The 22,511-nt window shown below is 37.8% G+C and overlaps 1 protein-coding gene across 2 annotated transcripts in view; it reads right to left on the bottom strand.

The window, feature by feature from the left end:
- Nucleotides 1–22,511, bottom strand: part of usp4 (ubiquitin specific peptidase 4 (proto-oncogene)) — an 83,725-nt gene that overhangs the window by 44,214 nt on the left and 17,000 nt on the right. The window contains exons 4-9 of one of the 2 annotated variants that reach the window (XM_078543174.1): nt 20,411–20,537; nt 15,695–15,840; nt 10,031–10,092; nt 3,380–3,532; nt 2,092–2,218; nt 1,772–1,945 (exon numbers count right to left, since the gene is read on the bottom strand). In XM_078543174.1, coding sequence (XP_078399300.1) covers nt 1,772–1,945; nt 2,092–2,218; nt 3,380–3,532; nt 10,031–10,092; nt 15,695–15,840; nt 20,411–20,537 — 789 coding nt within the window. The remainder of the gene's footprint in view (nt 1–1,771; nt 1,946–2,091; nt 2,219–3,379; nt 3,533–10,030; nt 10,093–15,694; nt 15,841–20,410; nt 20,538–22,511) is intronic. The other variant, XM_078543175.1, reaches the window with a different exon arrangement.

Raw genomic sequence — 22,511 nt, 5'->3', positions numbered from 1 at the left:
TAGTTTTAAACTTGCACTTTATTTAAAAAGAAAGGCTTATAATCCAGAATTTCAAAAGTAATTTTAATTATTCCAGTAATATCTTACTAGAATTACGTCAATCATGTCAGCAGAAACTTTCTTGTTCCAGAGAGCTCAAAAACTTAAATATTCACAGAGAATGAGGACAAGATGTGTGTTAATTATTATCTAATTCTAAATCATACAACTCAGCTCTGAAGATGAGAAAGCAGATTTGATAGAGGACAAAGAATGCAAAATGAAAGTATTTATCCTCTCTACCCCAATTTATGGTCCAATATTTTAGTTGCTGTCTAGTAATTACAGTAACATCTTGAAGTCCATCATTGCTTTTCTTGTGTTTTCTTGAGGTCAGACAGATGGTTAGTTTGGAGCCTCTTGTGGGAGAAACAAGAGAAAGCACCATAACACTGACTAGGACAGATGTATTTCTTCAGAAAACACAAAGTAAGGTTTGTTAAGTATTTTTGATGGTCAATTACGAGTTGCTAAAAATATTTTGGGGAAGAGATAAATAAATGTTGTCTCAACTCTATCTTATCTGATGTTCACTCCAGTATTAATGGATAATTCTCAAAGGCAGCTAAACAAAATAACTACATGCTTCTTTAAAGCTAGCAAATTATGAAATTTCACCACTGGATTGAAAGTTTAGTGGCTCACTGGAGGTTAAATCAGTTTGAGGTTTGAATAGCCTTTGCATCTTACACTATTGTTTTGCTTGACAATAATGATAAACAATGCCTCAATGCCTTTCTTCCTCTTCTCAGTCCTTAGATTTAGTTTTTGCATCAGTACTTTCTTCCTTGCCCAAGAATACAGATTACATCCAATTTTTTGGTCCTGTCAATCTTGTTCTTGCTTTGACTTTCAAGACAAAGATGAGTTTCAAAAGGAAGACTGATGATTGGAAAACATCATTCCCAGGGAGAAGCACAAATGCACACAGCTAATCTCTTCTTGTAAGGTAGTTATTATAAATCTGTCCTTGTCAACCAACTTTACATTTTAAAAAGATTTAATGATGACATTCTGCGCTTGCTTCCTTTCATTAATGGTAGCTTCTGATCTTAGATCAGATTGGTTTGTTCATTTAACTACTCATTTATCCAGAAAGAATTGGCTTCTCCCATTATGAACTCTTTGTCAATAAGCCCATTTGACTGACAAATTACATCTTAATTGGCAGACTCATGCTCCAATGGTATGTGATTGAATCACAGGGATAGAATTTTTGTATTCAAAAACAAAGCATTGTTTAATTTGCTGTAGCTTCCTTAATCAGAAAGCTGCACAATAAATTTGATTCGATATGAGGGGGGAAATAGAAACCCATATGCTGTTTTTAACACCCATGAGGTTAAAAATAGGAACTGAGGCAATAAAGATGCTCTTCTAAAATCTGGTGGCCTGCATGGAATGTCTTCCTATGAGTTTAGTATGGAGTGGAAACAGGTGGAAATCCTAAAGCAACACAACAAACCTTTCTTTAGTTAGATGGACAGATACCCAATCTTAATCAGAAGCCATTCATATTGTGGGCAATTAGTTGGCAATTATTTGTTATATGGAAATTACATTTTAGCATCTGCTGACATAAAACATTGAGAGAGAAGATCGCACTGAAATTCTAGATTTTAAACTCATCTCATCTTTTCAAGATACTATGCTGTCCTTAAACTAAGCTTAAAATCCAAGCTTCAATGATCATTAGAAACCAAGTAATTCAGAAGAATTTAACAGGACCTACTTTGAACATCCGTGGCGCCACATATGAGCTTCTCCCTGACCACATCTGTTTGATCAACTCAGCATAGGCTTCAGCAATTTCTCCCCTCATTCCCAAAGGGTTCTCCCGATTTAGCTCTTCTTCATACTTTCCTTGCAGGAAGTAATCAGTCAATGGACCAGTATTACTCAAACACTAAGAGAGAGATTGAAATGAAGAATATTCTTAAACCGTGTTCATATCTATCCTTATGAAATTATGATTGTTAGAACACAATTTAAGATGTAACAATTCAAGTATTTAAGTAGTGATGAAAACTTTGAAAATTTGTGGAACCTCACCTGCAATGCTGAGTTCATGAAGCATGTATTACCAAGGTTACTTAGGCCACAAAGACCCGCTTGGCTTGGTGCATGAGATTCCCTATAATTATAAGAACTGTTGTATGAAGATCCGTACACACTCGGTCTGAAAAAACAAACACAATATCAAATAAATTCTTAGGAGTTGGAAAATGAGTCCAAATATTTTACCCCAGAGAACATATGAAATGTGCAAATTTAAAGAAATGTCTAGGCCAGGTAATAGCCTCAAAACAAATCCAACTTTATAGTGTAAAAATGTCAGTACTATCTGATATTTAAGACAACCATACAAGACAACACCATTAGGCATCAAAATTACACTTCACCACAATGGCAGCAAGAAGTAAAAAATGGAGTAGCAACTCAAAATCTTAAACAAGTCAACCAGTATTCTTCATCATGAGACACTTTTAAATTGTTGGGGTTTTCCCTACAAATTCACAACACTGTAAAAGTTAGTTGGGCACACTTAAGGTCTAAAGGAAATCTGACAAAACAGCCATGCAATGGAGTTTCTCAATGCTACTTTTAACTAGTTCAAAATGAATGGTACACCAAATATTCATCTGAAAATATTACAAAGAATATACCCTTTTGAGGTTTGTTGAGACAGTGGACATAAACTGAAGGTTCATTATTACAGCATGTTCACAATTTTTATTTAAAAAATGTTGAAACACAAACCCCAAATCAACAACTACAACAGAAGAGTTGGGATAAGAAACAACAACCTTACAAAACTGCTGAACTTCCAGGAGATAGATCAAGACTATAGTGGAATAACAGAAGGAAATCTTCATTTATCATTACACTACAGCATCAACTGGTTAACTGTTCTTCAGATATAAAGAGGCCATGGTACAAAGAAACCAAAATCTCTCAAGATGTTTACACCAAGAAATTAATTAAATTTCAAGATACCTTCATAATTGCTTTTGAAGGAGAGGGAGAAAACCAGTTCTTTCAAAATTTAATAAATGTAAATTTCTATTTCACAACCATTTATGATATAACTTTAAGTCAGTCAACTGAGCAGACACAACAGGGACCTCAATCTGCAGTCAGGCTGGACCCTTACAGCCTTATGTGAAATTGTGTATGGCAGTTGAATAGGATAATTGAACAAAAAAAGAAAAATATAAGTTTAGGTATGAGTGAAGAAAGGCAGTGAAATTAAAAGCCACCAGGTCACATTTTTGAGTTTGAATTAAAAACTGATCAAGTCATTTAAGGCAATGTCTTTCCACCATGCAGGCACACTCACCCCCTGGTGGAGCTGGAGCTGTTTAATATGTAGCTGGAGTTGCTGCTCTCACCATTAGAGACTGTAGAAGGGGAGGACAAGGACGAGTAGGAGTTGCAGCTAGTCGAGGATTTTGGAGAGGTAGATAAATTTCTGCTGGTGGCAGTGCTGGATCTGTCATAAAAACAAAGGCACGAACACTGATTTATAAATCATATTGCCAGATGCAAGGCAACACTGTCAAGACAATGCTTTTTAAGAGCAGTCTTGCATGCCTAGCAATACAATTACGCAAAAAGCTAAGCAAGGGGGATTATAAATGTTATTCTGACAGAAGTTAATTGATCACTACAGAATGTTAACTGGAACAGAGTTTGTATGTACATCTGTCATGAGGACCCCTCATTGCCTCCGGTGATTTCAGAAAAGCAAAATGGAAGGAGTAATAAACAATGGAGGAAAAGAGATAAAAAGGGACAGAATATAATATGTTTGGTCATTGTGTTATAGGGTACTGGGAGAATGCTAGAAACCTCAGTAGGTTTCCCACAGCTCTACCTTGTAACAATGAGTAACAAAGAAAAATGAAGAATACACATTTCCCATTACAAATACAAATACACAGATGTAATCCTGTCATTGTGCAGCTCAGTCCTCTCCAGATAAAAAATGAAACTAGGGAAATGTACTCTCCTGCAAATTATAAAGCAGTAGTCTGGATGCATGGTCTAGGACTGTCACTGGAAGCTGACAATTACCGACTATTTTTTAATTCCACTTTTTAAAATTTAAAAACACATTTTTCCTGTTGCACAATAACATGCTTACACGATGAAGCTATATTTCATGACATTTGGAGCATTACTATAACTAGGTTCCTTTGCTCACTCCTTTTTCTACCAATATTGTCTCTAATCCATCATTCCTACAGATATTGACTCCTTTGAGATATCATTCCATGAGTAGCAGGCACCATCAATTTCACAGAAGCTTTTGGGTTATTCCCTACATCATAACTGAGCTTGATCTTGCTTTTAGCTAATACCTATACAAATGGACTTGCAGGTCATTGGATAGAAATCAGAAGCAGGTAAAAATCAGATTGCCCCCTTTGACTAATGGACTCTGAGGCAAACTGCAACATCTTTACCACCTGGCTGAAGTCAGCTAATTCCAACACAGACCAGAAATCAAACCGGGGCCTTCCTGATCTGTATAGTTCAACTACCCACCAGGTTAAACCAGCTAAGCAAAAGGGAAACCTGTTGGATGCGATCTGAAAAAAAAACTGAATCATAGCAAAATCCAATTTGTCTAGAGAATTTAAATCCAATAATATTTCTGTGGATGTGGTATATTTGGATTTTCAGAAAGCTTTTGATAAAGTCCCACATAAGAGGCTAGTGTGTAAAATTAAAGTACATGGGATTGGGGGTAATATATTGGCATGGATTAAGAATTAGTTAGCAGACAGGAAACAGAGTGGGAATAAATGGGCCTTTTTCGGAATGGCAGGCAATGACGAGTAGGGTACCCACAGGGATCAATGTTTGGGCCCCAGCTATTAACAATATATATCAATGATTTGGATGAGGGAACCAAATGTAATATTTCCAAGTTTGCTGACGACACAAAACTTGGTGGGAACGTGAGTGGTGAGGAGGATGTTAAGAGGCTTCAAGGTGATTTAGACAAGTTGAGTGAGTGGGCAAATACATGGCAGATGCAGCATAATGTGGATAAGTGTGAAGTTAACCACTTTGGTAGGAAGAACAGAATGGCAGAGTATTATTTAACTGGTGATAGATTGGGAAACATTGATGTTAAAAGGGACCTGGGTGTCCTTGTACACCAATCACTGAAAGCAAGCATTCAGGTGCAGCAAGCAGTTAAGAAGGCAAATGGTATGTTGGCCCTCATTGCAAGGGGACTTGAGCACAGGAGCAAGGATGTCTCACTGCAGCTATACAGGGCCTTGGTGGGGCCACACATGGATTATGTATAGTTCTGGTCTCCTTACCTACCAAAAGGATATACTTGCCATAGAGGGAGTGCAGCGAAGGTTCACCAGACTGATTCTTGGGATGGCAAGATTGTCGTATGAGGAGAGATTGGGCTGACTAGGCCTGTATTCACTGGAGTTAAGGAGAATGAGAGGGGATCTCACTGAAATGTATAAAATTCTGACAGGAATGGACAGACTGGATGAGGTTTAGAACAAGGGGTCACAACCTCAGGATACAGGGTAGGGCAGTTAGAACTGAGATGAGGAGAAACTTCTTCACTCAGTGAGTGGTGAACCTGTGGAATTCTCTACTGTAGAGAGTTGTGGAGGTCAAGTAACTGAATATATTGAAGAAGGAAATTGATAAATTTTTAGACTCTAAAGGCACCAAGGGGTATGGGGAGAGAGCGGGAATATGATGTTGACATAGAGGATCAGTCTATCTGAATATCATTGAATGGCGGAGCAGGTTCGAAGATCCGAATGACTTACCCTTGCTTCTATTTTTCTACCAAAATGCCAGTGAAACGTTACTGTTCATTAGAGTTTTAAAAGTACTTAAGCAAAATCTAAATAGAATTTGCACTTAGAAGAGTGATTTCAAACAAAAATCACATTATTTAAATTGTTGACATGGTTGTACAAGGCTCAAATTATATAAATGACAAAGTTATCTACCTTAGCTTTATTCTTCAAAAAAATGTATTTCCCATATATCATTGAATCAAGCCCTAGTTGCCAATCATCTAGTAAAGAAAATTACTGCAAATTTTCTTCAATAATCTGATAACAAGACAGTGCCCATAATTCTTCTCTTTCTGTAGTGCATTGGGTTAGTTCAACTATTTTTAAACCCATGCATACAAGTACAGCAGTTTTTTTTCATGTTTTCCATGATTACAATACATGATAATCCACAAAATAAACAAGGAGAACAGAAGAAAAACAGAATTACCTGGAAAAACTCAACAGGTCTGGCAGCATCGGCGGAGAAGAAAAGAGTTGACGTTTCGAGTCCTCATGACCCTTCAGCAGAACTGAGTAAAGTTAGGAGAGGGGTGAAATGAGGACTCAAAACGTCAACTCTTTTCTTCTCTGCCGATGCTGCCAGACCTGCTGAGTTTTTACAGGTAATTCTGTTTTTGTTTTGGATTTCCAGCATCCGCAGTAGTTTTTTGTTTTTATCTAAGGAGAACAGAAGGTTTAATATGCGAAGGATGGACTTCAAAGGTCGAACCAATAGAATCTTATTTTTCTAGTTTTATTACCACAAGACTCTAACTAATAGAAACAGCAAAGATGGACTCTGCACATGTTTAATATTTGACAATGTTTGACCAGGGAACAATCCCCCCGCCACACACACAATCTTAACTGCCTGGTAACACATCTTTTTGGCCATAAAAATCTAAACGAAGTAGACGTTCAACAGATACCAAGGTACCCTGGCAATTGAAAACAAACATCTGCTACTGTTTTAGACTATCAAAGCTTTAACATGAAATAAAACGAAAGACAGACTATTGCTCTCAAGACAACTACACAGATACCGAAAAATGAAATCAAGTGTATGATATTGTGCAACTCCATGCTTAAATAATCACACTCATATCTATCTCATGGTAAATGATAGTCAATAGTGAAAACAGGACATTCTTTAACACCCACATCCCAATAATTAGTTGATCTATAAGTGATGTCTAATTAGATTTGCCTTTAAAAATTTAATGGAGGGTTAGAGTTCTGATGCAGACAATCTGAAAGTGCCAAGATATTTGTATTCGCATAAAAACAAGTTTTCACTATTATTCTTCAACCACTTCTCTCTCCCCAGTGTTATTAGTATCCACCATCTGAATAAAATAGCAAGGTAGAAAAATGTAAATGATGATTTAACTATTTGCTTTTATAGATACTAAATAACTTTAGAAACTAACACAGACTGAAAATATAAATCTCCAGGCACTGTCATTAAAAAACTAAAGCTGATTATAAATGCACAGTTCTCCTGTCTTTTGTAAATATAAACTGACCAAAATACCTGACAGTTTGTCTAGATCCACCCTTTGGCAGATCTAATGAGCTGTCATGAGATGCACTAATTGCACTACTGCATAGTGCTTAGAGATTGGTGACAGGTAGAAAGGTTGTTGTCAAGCAACAGTAACCACAGTGTAAAAGCACCACTATTTTTTTCCCAGCTTCCTCAGACTACATACCCTCTTTGGCCGAAACATCAAGTAACCTAATTTCAGACATCCACCAACAATAGTAATTCTAACAAGAAAGCACGAGGCAACTTGGGCCACCTGGCCTCTCTGGAACACCTCTACAAGAGGACAGCTGACAGTGAAAATTCAGCAAGTGCCAATCAAATTGCAAGTCAACTTCAGGTATCCACACTTTTTCCTCGAGTATGAAAGGAAAATAAACCTTGCTTTTTTGTTGTGTACCACGTGTCAAAGCACTTCAAACAATTACTTAAGAGTACAATAAATGTGAGAAACAACTTGGTATTTATAAGTGCCTTTAGCATAAGCATTCTCAAACATTCTCAGAGAAACAGTGACCACAAAACAGCAGAGATATTAAGCCAGAATATCAAATGTTTGGCTAGAAGTAGGTTTTCAGGAATGTCTTAAAGGACGAGAGGTTTAAGGAGAGAATTCCAGAACAAGGCCTAGACAGCTGAAAGCGTGATTGCCAACAGTAGAGTGATGGAAATTGGGGATGTGCAAGAGGCCAGAATTGGAAAAGAAGTGTGCAGGTGCAGTGCAGGAAGAGGTTACTTAGATAAGCAGGATCAAGACCGTGGGGGTATCTGAATGCAAGGATGAGGGTTTCAAAATTGAGATGTCACTGTACTGAGAGCCAATATACATCAACGAATTTGTGTACGAGATCTTTCAAACAGCAATATGATGGCTGAGCAGTTGATATTTTTTGATGTTAATAGAGGAGTATTGGATAAGATATTAGAGAACATCCTGGTCTTTGAATAGTGTCATGGAATTTAAGGTATATCTGAACCACCCAAAAAGATAGATGAGACCTTGCACAACATTTAATCCAAAAGGCTAGCAACCTTGATACAGTATTGCACTGGCTTGTTGGCATGGCTCTCATATCAGAGTTACAAAGTTCAAACCGAACTCAGAGAATTGAGCTTACATGTTCGTACCTAGGTTGGGCTTCAACTTTGAGACCTAATGGATGAAGGCAATAACAAATAAAGACAAACTTACACTGCAAAAAAAAATTATACTTAATTGATTATAAAACACTTCACAACATCCAGAGGTTGTGAAAGGTGTTATAAAAATGCTTTTTTTCAAATCGAACCCACAGAGCAAAACACTGATTGTTACAAAGTCAAGATCACAAACAGAATAAATCAGAATTCCAACAACTTTCATGTTCTTCCATTTACAGTCTGTACACAATCTTAATTCAAAACATTCAGCATTGGAATGCAGCAAGCATTTTTTGGGGTATGTTAGTTTGTTGTAATAAGTGAATGTTTGTGGATCCTGAAAAAGACAAACTTGAAAGTCAATTGATTACTTACTGATTTGAGCTACACATTACAAATTGCAAGTCAAAACATTTGAAATGCTCCAGAATATAAAGCAGTTCAAATTTTGAAAGTCAACTCATTGCAACTGCAGCATTTCTTTTCATTTTGATCTTTTTAGTATTAGGGGTGACTTCTCTCATCTGGCTAAGGTGTGCAGCGAGCACCTTGAATGAGCTAAGTAGGCCTGCCGCTGCTCTGGTGGATTGAACTTCAAAATGAGCTGGTACCTTGACCATGCAAAACTTAAAGCCACCACTCCTAATTAACGAGTTTTTGGAGACAGCCAATCAGACACTATTTTTTGATTAGAATCTCACCTCTAAACTGGGACAAGGGAAGAAAGGGTGCTGCTAAAACATCAGAAAGAGAAAAAGTCAAATACTGGCAGAACATTTAAAAAATGTTAAGTGATCTCAAGTCAGAAAGAAAGAGTAAATTAAAATATACTGGGGACATGGGGAGCACAAAGGAGGAACACAAGCCAAGCACACGTACCTATAATTCCCTCTCCCCAACAATCTGTTAATTGCCTGAAGCTACTACAATACATGAGTAATTCCATTACTGAAATGAGGGGTTGATTTATAGTCACTGCTCCTATTCTTAACTTCCAGCACTTTAATTTTCTTCTTTACCCTTTTTCTGAAGGCACTGACTATTAATTATTCCCCAATACCCAAAGTAGCATCACACTCACATAAGTAGAGACAGCCAGAAATATTGAGTGGGAAGTTTAGTGTATTTTCCCCTTCCTAATTGAGGGCATTGAGATCTTCTGAAGAGATCACAGCAAGACTGAAAATTGAACCCGTTCTCCTCAGGCTACCCACTGCTTTAACAAAAAGGACAGCCTGTCCTAAAACCATCTTTAAAGACGATGCTAAGGGTTACAAAATATGCTGAGGAAATGTGGACACTAAATGCACACATTTACTGCTACATGGAGAAACAATTCAAACGCTAATCTCAAGGACTTATGCAAGAAGAAAACAGGATGCAGACATGCTCATGTTGTCTCTAGAGTTTTAATGTTAAACACGCATTTCCACTGCCTCAAGAAATTATGGTATACCATGTTATCATAACTTACTTTGTTTGAGATGTTTGTCTTGGCCATGTTCCATCATCATTCTTCTGTTCTATTACTAAAACCTGGAAAAAAGGTATTATACTCAGTTAACACCAGGTTAGTGTTGCACAGCACAGCCAGGCTGTCTGCACTGGGACTTAAGTTTTAAAGAAGTGGCACCTCTCGCTATTCTTTTTTACCACTTATTTATCCATCTAAGACAACAGACATGTAGCTGGCTCTCATTTCTGTGTTAATGCCATAAGATAATCAATGTGACCCTATAGATAAATGCTTAGTCTCTGCTTTGTCCTTTCAAATGCTTTAAATGAGAACCTGTATATGGTGTATTACCAATGAGAATCAAATAGTGCAGAGCTTGATATAACATACTAAATCAGCATGCTTCAGGGTATGCTGATTTTAGTTTTCTCCCCCCTTCACCCAACCTGATCCCACATCAATCAACAAAGCTACTCTTAACTAGGTCTCAGAAACTCCAAATTATCTCTGATCCTTTATGGTGGTGGCTGGATTCTACTAGCCCTTCCCACATCAGTGTGGTTACAATCACAAGACGGATCATTACACCTAAGAAAGAGGAGGGTAGGCCATTTGGCCCCTCAAGCCTATTCCACCATTCAATAAGATCATGGCTGATCTTTCTGTAGCCTTAACCTATCTGCCTCCCATAATCCTTAACTTCCTTGTAGATCAAAAGTTCAGGTCACTTAGAACATTACAAGAAACATTATGGTTATGGAAAGGTTAGTGAAGTTTTACTAAAATAACAGTAGAAATGAAAAATTGTGAAATAATTGCTCAAAAAAGACTTTTTTAAAAAAGCTGAAACAGCAAAGGTCAAGGGCATTTCGATCAGGCATGAAAAATGTTTTTTCCTAGTTGGTAATTGGAGGACAATAATGGCAGAAATCCTCCACAAAGGATTATTAGAACATGGAACACTTTACCATAAATAGTTACAGAAACAGGGACCATCATTTAAAAGGGAATTGGTTTAGAAACAGAAAAGGAAGAATACGGTCAAGAGTAGTGAAAGATTAGGATAGATGGTTCCATATGGCTACAAATATAAACTTGTTTCAGTCGCAAGTCATGGAACCAACACAAAGCTTCAGCTCACATACTAAAAATAAAATCTACCTGCTGTAATGCACCATCTGTCACTCATATGAAATCAAGAATTCTCTTAATGCAAACAGGTCTCCAGCTACAACCATCAATATGCATTACCTGATATTTTATAGCAGTTGCAAACATGAAATCTGCTGTGCAACTGTCAGCTTTAACTTCAATACATGCCTGTAAACTGTATCACAAAACTAAAAGCTCATGCTAACTCAGTGACTCACTTGAAAAATCAAGCTTTATTTGAAGTAAAAGCAGTCACAGCTTCTGCAGTCCCTACCTCCCCATTTCCCTTTGCTTTCTTGCTATTCAACACATCAAACTCCAGACTATTTGCCTTCATCACCTGCTATCAACCAGGATTCTTGGTTGTTCTTAATAACACTCATACATGAACTGGGAGAACCGCTGAATACAGGTATCATGCATGGACAAAAACACCTACTTTAAAACCATTTGTCTGCTCCTTACCAGTAGATCATAAAGATATGCTTCGAGTTAATGATTTAGAAACTACCCTCCCAAGCTGCATAACTTCAACACCTTTAAGCAAGCATGTTACACAGCACAAAGTTAAATGCTGGTTTAATTTTGAAAAAACAAAAGCATTGTGTACCTGAAATATAAACAGTAATCTCTCATTAGCTGCTTGTGGGGTGGGTGCGCAATTAAGAGAACGAGAGAGAGCCAATTAGACTGATTCTTAGTGTGGTTGTAATAGAATTACCTCAGCGCTCATAGATTTTATAAGGGTGAGGAAGGTGAAAAAAGACGTGCTTGCCAGGAAGCTCCTCCTGATCACTATCCAGTGGTGTGTGGAGATATTCAGGGGAGAGAAAGGTTGGTTTCTCATGTCCTATGTAGTCCAGCAGCCTGATGACTCATTGCCTTGGCTCAATAAAGGTAGACCATTTGTATGACAGGAAAGCCTGATCTGTACTCACTCAAAATTGTCATGTGCACCTCTAATGGGGATTGATGGAACCTTAAAATAAAAAAATACTGCGGATGCTGGAGATTGGAAATAAAAACAGAAAATGCTGGAAATACTGAGCAGATTTGGCAGCATCTGTGGAGAGAGAAACAGAGTTAGTGTTTCAAGTCCAATATGACTCTTCTTCGGGGAGTTTTTCCAGCACCTTCTGTTTTTATTATTGATTGAACCTTGGCTGATTCTCTCCACCCAGTGCCCATGCTGCCATTCTGGGCTAAAACCAACTACCTTACCTCAGGCTGGATTTCAAAGCCCTGATGTTTCTACTGGATCACCAAATCACTGGATAAGATAACAGCTACTGGGGTGGAATCAACACGGCACATTATACATATTTTTAAATAAAAATAAAGTACTTTTCACTTAAAGAGTTTTTGAAACAGGATACCTTAGGAGGGAACTGTATGGTAGTAACAATTAAGACTCAGATGCAGCATGAAGTCATCTAAACTTGCAACTGTATTAAAAAAATAAGCAAATACAATTTTCAGTGGCAAAAGTCTATAATGTCTAAATTTAGTATCTAATCCTTTTATAAGGCAAGCATAAAATGAATCAACCTTGCATGGAAAACTTCTGAGACATTTTGATGCAATATTTTCTGTTATTCACTATTCAAAGCCCTACATTCATGCCACAAATCTTCAAAAGGCAAATAGTCTAAAGAAATCAGTGGCCAAAGAAAAACAGAATTCATTTCTTACCACTCCATATTAAAATATCATATCTTGGTAAATTACAACATATTAAGCCAATCCAGATGGATTAAGCCAAATTACGGAAATTGCCTTATAAAAGCTTCTTCAAAGCTTTAGCTTCCTGAGTTCTAGAAAGCTTTGTGCTTTTATTCCCAGGCCAAAGCACCGTAAGTCTTTCAAAGGGATTATGGTTCTGCAATTCATCAAAGCCATCTTGCGCGCTATATGAAAATTATACCAGAAGCTTATGTATGAGGAACTGTATCTCCAAGCCCTAGCATTTGACAATTAACAATATTTTATAGTATTTTAGGTTTCATACAGTGATGCCACTATTCCCAGCCAGAATGGAGATGATGGGTTAACTTTCCTGACAGTCATGGTTGGAGGCCACACTCCTGTTAGTGATGGAGACTGATTTTATGCACATATTTTAGATTATGTAACTATCCCCCACCTACTACATTTTGTTGGAGCAATCACCCTGCTTTATTGGGAGAAGTTGCTGTAGTTTTGCTCATGAGTTCTGTTTATTGTAGTTCATAACGACTCTTTTAAATATACTCTAAATAGATTTTGCTTGCTTTGCCGTTTGCAGAATAAATTGATGCTATTGCAAAGTACTGTCTGCTGCAAGTCCCAACCTGCCTGCAACTAAATGGCTGATGGTGGTACCGCAACAGGCACCCTGAATATTTTATTTCCAATGCTACCACAGGCCAACCTGACCGATCCAAATGGCTTCAGAGCTGTGTTACGAAATGAAGGCTTCCTGTAACTTGCCAAATAAATGCACATCATTCATCACTTCAGGGTGCTCCTGATAATAAATTTCCTGGTCTTGTACAATCCCAGACATGTAAGCCACTTCTCATTTCAATACATAGCTGACTGAACATAGGACATCACCCAAAATTTCGTAATCTGTATGATGTAAGATTTTATAAAGTTTTACAAGTCTCCAAAAACAAACATCCTAAGTGATTAATTAGATGAGTCAGTGGCTGGCCTGTCTACACTGGTTTCACCTCATGTATCTTGCTGAAAACCCACTCCACTAAAGCTAGGGTATCACAAAAGTTTTTTTTAAAGTTTCCATGCTTGAATTTTCATGAGTCCACACAAGATTTGAGATGAAAGTCAAAAAAACTAAAACACGTTGATTGTGATGCAATACAATTAACAACCCATTTAAAAATGCAGATGTAAAATTTAATGCTGTTGAAACCCATACAACTGATGTTGTGTTTCCACAGAAACTCAATGCATAATTATAGATCAAAGTACAAAGTTGCTAATTAACACAGGATTACACAGGGCGTACGGCATAGAAACATTCAGCCTAACCAGTCCGTACCAGTGTTTATATGCTGCTCGAGCCTTCTCCCATCTTTTCTCATCCAAATCTCCCAGCGTAACAATATATTTCCTTCTCCCTTATATGCTTGTCCAGCTTCCCCTTAAATGCATCTATACTGTTCGTTTCAACTACTCCATCTGGTAGCAAGTTCCACATCTCACCACACTTTGGGTAAAGGAATTTCTTCTGAATTCCATATGGGATATCCTGGTGACTATATTGTGCTGATGGTCTCTAGTTATGCTCTTCCCTACAAGAGGAAAGAATCATACTGTATCCACTCTATCTAAATCTTTCATAATTTTAAAGGCTTCTATCAGGTACCCCTCAAACTTCTTTTCTCAAGAAAAAGAGACCAAGCCTGTCCTGATATGTATGTCCATGCATTTCTGGAATCAAGCTTGCAAATCTCCTTTGCACCCTCTCTAGTGCCTCTGTATCCTTTTTATATGGTGACCAGACTGCATGCAGTACTCCAAATGTGGTCTAATCAAGGTTTAATACATGTTTAGTGTAACTTCCCTACTTTTCAATTCTATCCCTCTAGAAATAAAGCAGAGTGCTTTTTTTTTTGAAAAAGCAGCCTTGCTAACTTGTGGCACAACTTTTAGTGATTGATGTATTTGTATTCAAGAGATCCCTTTGTTACTCTGCCCAACCTAGGCTCGCACCTGCCAAGTAATAAGTGATCTCCTTATTTTTCCTACCAAAATGTACTACCTCACATTATCTGTGTTGAACCTCATCTGCCAATTATTTGCCCATTCTGCAATTTATTAATGCCTTCCTTTAATTTGTTACAGTCCTCCTCCTCAATGCAAATTATGAATAGCAGTGGTCCCAGGACTAATCCTTGAGCATTCTACCAGCCTGAATAACTACACTTTACTCCCACTCTGATTTCTGTCTTGAAGTCAGCTAGCAATCCATTCTGCCACTTGTTCCTTGACCTTATTCATTAGTCTATTATGGGGGGCCTTAGCAAAGATCTATTGAAAATTCAGATAAATTGCAACTACAATCCAGGTAAATTATATCTAACTAGTCTAAATTAATTCAGTTGCAATGAATATGCCCCGTTTATGCCACAAGAAAGTATCACAGCTTACAGTCCTGGTAACAGAAATGACAAGGAGTAGTACAGGATGGAGTTTTTGCAATTTATTGGGTAATGGCCACTAAAAAATCCCTACATATGACTGTCTCTAAAAGTCACCTTTTTAGAACTAAATTTCATCTTATTATGGTGCTCAACTTTCTTTTTGGGGTGGATGGGGTGTAAAAGAAGGCAAGGTGGGGCAGGCCAATGCGGGGAGGGGAGGCGTAAAGAAAGCTGGAAACACATCTGCAAAATCGTTTCTTACAAATCATTCATCAAGTTTTTACGTTTTACCCAAATTGTACTTTTTACTTTTCCAAAACTTGTATTGTCATCACTCCCAGTCCCACTGTCTCCAAATAGAACAGTAGAATGTAATACCCACCTGTCCCTGATACAGACCAGCATCTTGTACAGTGCTATCTGGCTTGTTAAGCTGTTCGTAAGTATTTGTCATGTATCTATTCCACAATCTCGTCTCCTTTCCAACTGAAATATTGAACAGTTTTCGCATCTCCTTTTCTATTGTATCTGTTGCAAGAAAGAACACAAATGTAATACAGCAATTAAACATTCAAATTTATTAGAAACGTTGGTTATCAAATATAACAATCCTAATTGGGTAACTGACCAACAGAAAGCAAGATCATTTTGGAAACATCAACAAGAAATATCCAATTTTTAAAATTATAGTTGGAAGGTTAATTTGCAGACAATTTTAATTACATGGGTTTGAAAGCATGATGTGCACCATGTCATTGATGCTGTGTGGACAATTCAAGGCTTATTTACATATGAACCTATGAATTAAGAGTAGGCCATTTAGCCCCTCGAGCCTGCTCCACCATTCAATAAGATCATGGCTAATCTGATTGTGTTCTCAACTCCACGTTCTGCCTGCCCCCAAAAACGTTTGACTCCCTTGTTGAAGAATCTACTTACCTCTGTCTTAAAAATAGTCAATGACCCTGCTTCGACGGTCTCCGGAGAAGACAGTTCCAAAGACTTACGACCCTCAAAAGAAAAACTTTCTTCTCATATCCGTCTTTTTAAACTAAAAGTTACGTCCCCATAGGATCTTATATGTCTCACCTCCCATTCTTCTAAACACAGATGGAGTTTCAGCAGAGAGTAGACAGAATTCAGATTTTAGAGTCATAGAGGTCTACAGCACAGAAAAAGGCCCTTCAGCCCATTGAGTCTGCGCCGGTCAAACAAGTACCTAACTATTCTAATCACATTTTCCAGCACTAGGCTCATAGCCTTGTATGCCATGGCATCACAAGTGCATATCCAAATACCTCCAAATACTTTCTGTGGGAAAAATCAGAAGAGAAATCCTTTTAAACTGAGGCACCAAAACAAAAAAAGGGGGCAATTATGGTAGAAACTGCTAAAAATTAAATTTCATAATCAAAAGCATATATAGCTGGTGGCATCCAAGATGTGGCTGCTTCCCAGGGAATGCTGTCTGGCTTGGGTAGTGGAGGAAGGGGTAGGCAAACCAAAGACAAATATCAAAGTTTTCAAGATATTAAGGGGAACAAATAAGGTAGATAGACAGAAACTATTTCTGCCAGTTGGGGAGTCGAGGAACAGAGTTTATAAATTAGAGCCAAACTTTCCAGGAGTGAAGTTAGCAAACATTTCCACGTGCAAAGTGAGATAGACGTTTGGTGCATCAATTGCAGTTTGCAGATTAGAGCTTTATCCATTGGCAGAAGAGAGCTATATGAGTTGTTAATTTTAAATCTGCACTGGTAGATTTTTGTTAACCAAAGGTATTAAGTGATGTGGGTAAAGTTGGGTATATGAGTTAGGATGTGATCAGCCATGATCTCATTGAATGGTAGAACATTCTCACAGGGCTAAATGATCCACTAATGTTCATATATCTTGAATGAAAAACAAGGATTCCTAATTCAAGAGTAAGTAGGGTAGAAGCTTGGCTTGTTGAGACACAGATGAAACAGTCTGGCATGTAGAAATAATGATTATACAACACCAGCCTCCAAAATCTAAAAAGCACCATCTTGCACCACTCCTCCAGCCACACATTCACATGCATTATCTTCCTGTTTCTGTGCTCACTAGTATGTACAACTTGGGAGCAATCCAGGGATTACCATCTTTGAGGTCCCATTCTTTCATCTTTTCCCCAGCTCTTGAAACTTTGCCTGTAGGACCACAACCCTTTTTCTCCCAGACATTGATTTTAACATGGATTACCACTTCTGGCTGTTCCTTTCACCTCTTACATAATGTCCTATACCTGTTCAGTGATATTCTTTCCTCTTTCTACATTGTTCACTTTTTCAAAGTAACTCCTTTTTCTTCACCCATTCCCCAGGTCTTAGATTATATTATAAACTTGATATATAGCTGAAAGTCATCCAAGCAACTCATACCCTATTACTGCAACTGCTACAAGGTAAACCAGATGCAGGTAAGGAAGAAATCTGAAGGAATGTACATTCAATGCTCGATTCAAAGCAAATCTGAAACAACTGCAAGTTTAAATGCCTTCCCAGAGTTGCAGGTATGCAAGATGTTGGATTAAAAACAACTGTTTGCTCCACATTTCAGTTTTATAAAGTATGGCCACCAAGATGCCACATGCTTCACTGATCATAAGGTTTAGAGCTAACTGACATCATAATTAACTCTCTTTATCCAGATGCAGTCAGAAGTGATTAAAGTTCCACCTTCAATTTCCAGTCACAATTTATACTCTAGTCCTGAGAATAAACTGGCTACCACTGCTTTAATGGCTCTTTTATCCATAATAAATCAGGTCAGATTGAAATTACTCATTCAACACCAGAAGCAAGCAAAGTTAGAGGGCTAGATTTGCCATCCATTAACTGTATGAATAGGTGGTAAATCTAACTCCAGAGTCTGCTGAATTGAGTGCAGATCTGTAGATGGCAGTGTATGACTGATCTGTTCCATGTGGGAATCTGAAGGAGTGCTGTACACAGCTCAAAGTGAGATTTTACATTTGTTCCCTCTCATCCATAGACAGCTAGCGTGCTGCCAACTGTCACATCTGCCTTGGACAGCTGTTATCTTGTGGACTAGGAACTATAATAGAAACAATACACATGGTTTATTTAGTAGGGAGCAATAACCCACAACTTGCAGACCTGAAAAACTATTTCCACAGTTTAGCAGCTCAAAATTTAAATTTGTCATTTCCTTGGCTGCAATGTAATGTCATCATGTACAGCGTGACCTCTTGCATACTCTCAAAGCTCTTAAGGCACTCAGTTGTCCACAAGTCTACAGCCATGAAAACTGCTGCAGAAAATACTCCCTGCCATAAAACACCAATGAGTCAGAAACAGGAGGCTGCAAAAGGAGAAGCAAGAATCATGAACCAAACATACACAAGAAATGAGTATCGGCACTTACGGTAAGTCTATTAATGAAAGTCTCAGTCAGATTTGACATTAACCAAGAAATTTACTGCAAAAAGCTGAAAATATATCATGTGCTTTTTCCATCTCTGCTGCTACCAGTTCTTCTTGATTTACCACTGCTTCTTCCAATTATGTGGTCTCTCCTATACCCACACCTTCAGATGAACCCCTCCCTTCTGCTGGATGGGAAAAGTGGTGTTGGTTGGGGTGGCAGTGGGTGGGCTAGTTGATCCAGGCCTCAATTTCTGGTACTGGTGTTGGCTTGTCTGCAGTAGTTGCTATCTCAGTGTCTGCTCTTCTTGCTGGTTCTCTTCTAATTAGTTACTCAATAAGTTAGTTATAATGTACAAATCTAAGCTTGTGCCTTTTTTAAAAATTTGAAAGATAAACGTGTGCACTGCAGAATCTACATCTTGTCCCAAAAGGTAGTTGGAATTGCTGCAGGAATTGATATCAAGGTTAGGAACATAGAAAATAAGAGGTGGTCATTCAGCCCCTCTAACCTGCTTCACCATTCAGCTAGATCATGGCCATTTTCCCACACTTATCCCAGTATCCCTTGATGTCTTTAATATCTAGAAATCTATTAATCTCTGTCTTGAACATACTCAATGACTGAGCTTCCACAGCCCTTTGGGGTAGAGAATTTCAAAGATTCACCACCGTCTTAGTGAAAAAATTCCTCCTCATCTCAGTCCTAAATGATTCTGAAGAAGCTGCTTTTAATAAAAGACCTCAAACACCAAATCCACACTTACATGTGCTTGTAACAGTTAGTAAGTATCCCACCGACATATCCATTATTTGTGAACATTGTGACTTAAACATTTTTCTTCAAAAGGAATTACGTTAACCTATACAAGACATGCCGCCAATGTTAGTACTTTAGCTGCTGATTCATTGAGTGTTGCATTTTCACATTACTGGTCAAAAGCAGCCAGAGATGATATGACAAATTTTCTCTGTACAAACGTTGCGAATTTCCACTAATCACAGCCCACCTTATTCTGACTGCCTCGCAAGAGTTTCAAAAGAATAGCAAAAACAAAAGTCAGAAGAAAGCTTGAGGCACACCCTGTAGGACTGCTGTGTTCAGTGGAAACATTTGCAGTTCACTTTTAACTATAAACTGACTTCCAAAACAGCCATGCATAATAAACTCTGGTTTCTATAAAACCTGTTGAAGTTTTTCATCTTGCACTCATCAGGATACTTTGCAAGAAAACCGATGAAAGGGGAAAACAACAATTTTTACTGTATGTGAAGAGAGTGCTGGTTGGTTGGCAAGTGGACTCTGATTGGTAGAGGCATTGCCATGGAGAATGCAGCAGTGATGGTGACTGACAGTTAACTGCTGAGCATTGTTTGAAATTTAAACTAGGCAGCTTGACCAATTAGGATCAACTGTTTTCCCCTTATACTGGTATTCTTGCTCAGTGTCCTGATGAGTGCAACATGAAAAGCTTTGACATCTCTTTTTTCAGCTATACTCAAGTTCTGTACTACCAAACGACTATTTCTATATAACCCTTGTACTTCTACACAACTTAGTTCAACGTCAAGGTGAATGGCTGTATGATGCAATGCCCAGGATCAAAGCATGTTTTTTTTAAATATCGTGCAATCTCATTTTACTTTTAATGATGTCCCAGAAGCAACACAGAAATAAAGGGTTTTACCTATGGTGTCTGCTTTGCTGAAATGGCGTGTCACCACATTGTCCATGTTGTTGTTCTCACATAATTTCAATTCTAGGAGGTAAACCTCTACTTTACAATGCTTTACAAACATTCCATGCTCAACCACCTGTGAACAGAGTGCATCACTGCATTAAAAAACAAAGGGCTAACAGATCGCAGAAATACATGACAGAGAAACAAAGGTTATATTTTTGCATGTAATACACAATTTTTTTAAGCCACCCTTTTTTCTGCCTTTCAAATATACAGGCATGAGTGCCTTTCCAAGCCAACCAATGCTGTCAGATCTCTGTTAATTGGGTTCTGAAATTGGTAGGTGGTCCCTTAAGTGGTTATGGACAACTATGTAGCCCTAACTGCCCTCTCTCTAATCAACTGACAAGTCTAAATTACCAGGTTGAGTCATTTACAAAGATAACTCAGAATTACTGCCATCACTTACATATCGATATTAGAACTGTTGTGATGGATGAGTGAATTTCATGCTTTCACTTCTGTGAATCCATTTACTGAACACTAAAATATTTGATAATTAGTACAAATTAAAAAGAGCATATCTGGATTTTACTCAGATCAATTCAAGTCTAAAGCACCATGCTGTAATCCATTTAGCACATCAAATACTTCTTAAATAACCATGATATACAGGCAATGAAAAAAAAAGTTAGGAAATGGATTTTCGTAGTCACGGCAAGAATATTCTTCAAACATCACATGGATGCATCACAGCATAATCTGCACACATTTAACAGCCAAGTTCAGATACTATTCAGATATTATCCTTTCACAAGGAAACTGAATTATTTAAACTAATTTCAATGATTGTCTACAAAGTTACAATTAAACTATATGTGATTTAATCAATAAGCTAGCAATTTTAACTCCCCAGTGTCGCTCCTACCAGTCTTTTAAATACATATAAAATATGGGTAGAATGCTAGTACATCACAATGGAATTTTAAAAATTTAACGTTTTGACTGTGGCTAGGTACCGGTACCTATAACATTAATGGATAGTAAAAGAATGATTGTGCAGCCTATACATCCATGACAAAATGTGCACGTATTTCAGCATGTACCTTGAGCTGTATAGTTCAAGGGGGAGGAGACGGCTGTGCAGATGTACACCAGTTTACAAAGATAAGGCAAAATAGATTGCACACTAGGGTTTTTTTGCCTCTTGGATTCAAGTTTAGCCCAAAACATGTGTTGGCTGTCTATGAATCAAGTCTCTGCAGCCTAAACTCAGTTCCCAACGGGCATGGGCTTGCAACATAAAACCACACCCAACTGAACACCAAACAACAACCTCAGTCTGTGTCTAACTGACTAGATCTAATCTGTGAATGATGTTGGTACTTGGTAACCAAAAAAGGTAAAGGCTTCACTCAGTGTAAACATCCTTCACAAGCAATCAAAAAATGACACAAAGCTGAAGTTAAAAAGCTGTTTCTCATTAATGAGCAACAGTTAATGAATGCGCAAAGATATTAACTGTTCATCTAATTTAGCAAAATACAAGTCATAAAGGTACATGAAATAATGGCCAAGTTCTACTCTTCTACCTAAAACAGCATAAAATTATAGACCTTTGATAATCAACTCTACACATTTTATCCTCAAGAAACATTCTAATGTCTCCTCTTTCATCATACCAAATTATGAAGAACATGTAATAAGCACAACATCTGGGGTTGAGTTCAGACACCACTTGTATAAGCACTGACATATAACACTTGGGCATATGTGACAGTGCCTGGCCAAAGAATTTAAAGATGAAGTTTTGGAATTCAGACGCTCGAGTTTGTTTTTCACACTAGGCAAAAACAAAAGCAGCTGCCAAGAAATAGCACGGTAATAGCTAAACAGAGCTTAAATTAACCAGACTAATGTCTTTGCAACATCTTCTCAATTCAGTTGGCCCACCAACAGCTACTTTCCATATTAAAATCTCCCCCATTCAAAGATTGTACTATTGGTACAGAATGTGTAGCAGATACTGCATGGATTGCAGCAGTTCAAGAAGGCAGCTCACCACCACCTTCTCAAGGGCAACTAGGAATGGGCAATAAATGCTGAC

This window comes from Cetorhinus maximus, chromosome 6 (genome assembly GCF_964194155.1).
Source record: "Cetorhinus maximus chromosome 6, sCetMax3.hap1.1, whole genome shotgun sequence".
Lineage (NCBI taxonomy): Eukaryota > Metazoa > Chordata > Chondrichthyes > Lamniformes > Cetorhinidae > Cetorhinus > Cetorhinus maximus.
This window is presented reverse-complemented; position numbering and strand designations above follow the sequence as displayed.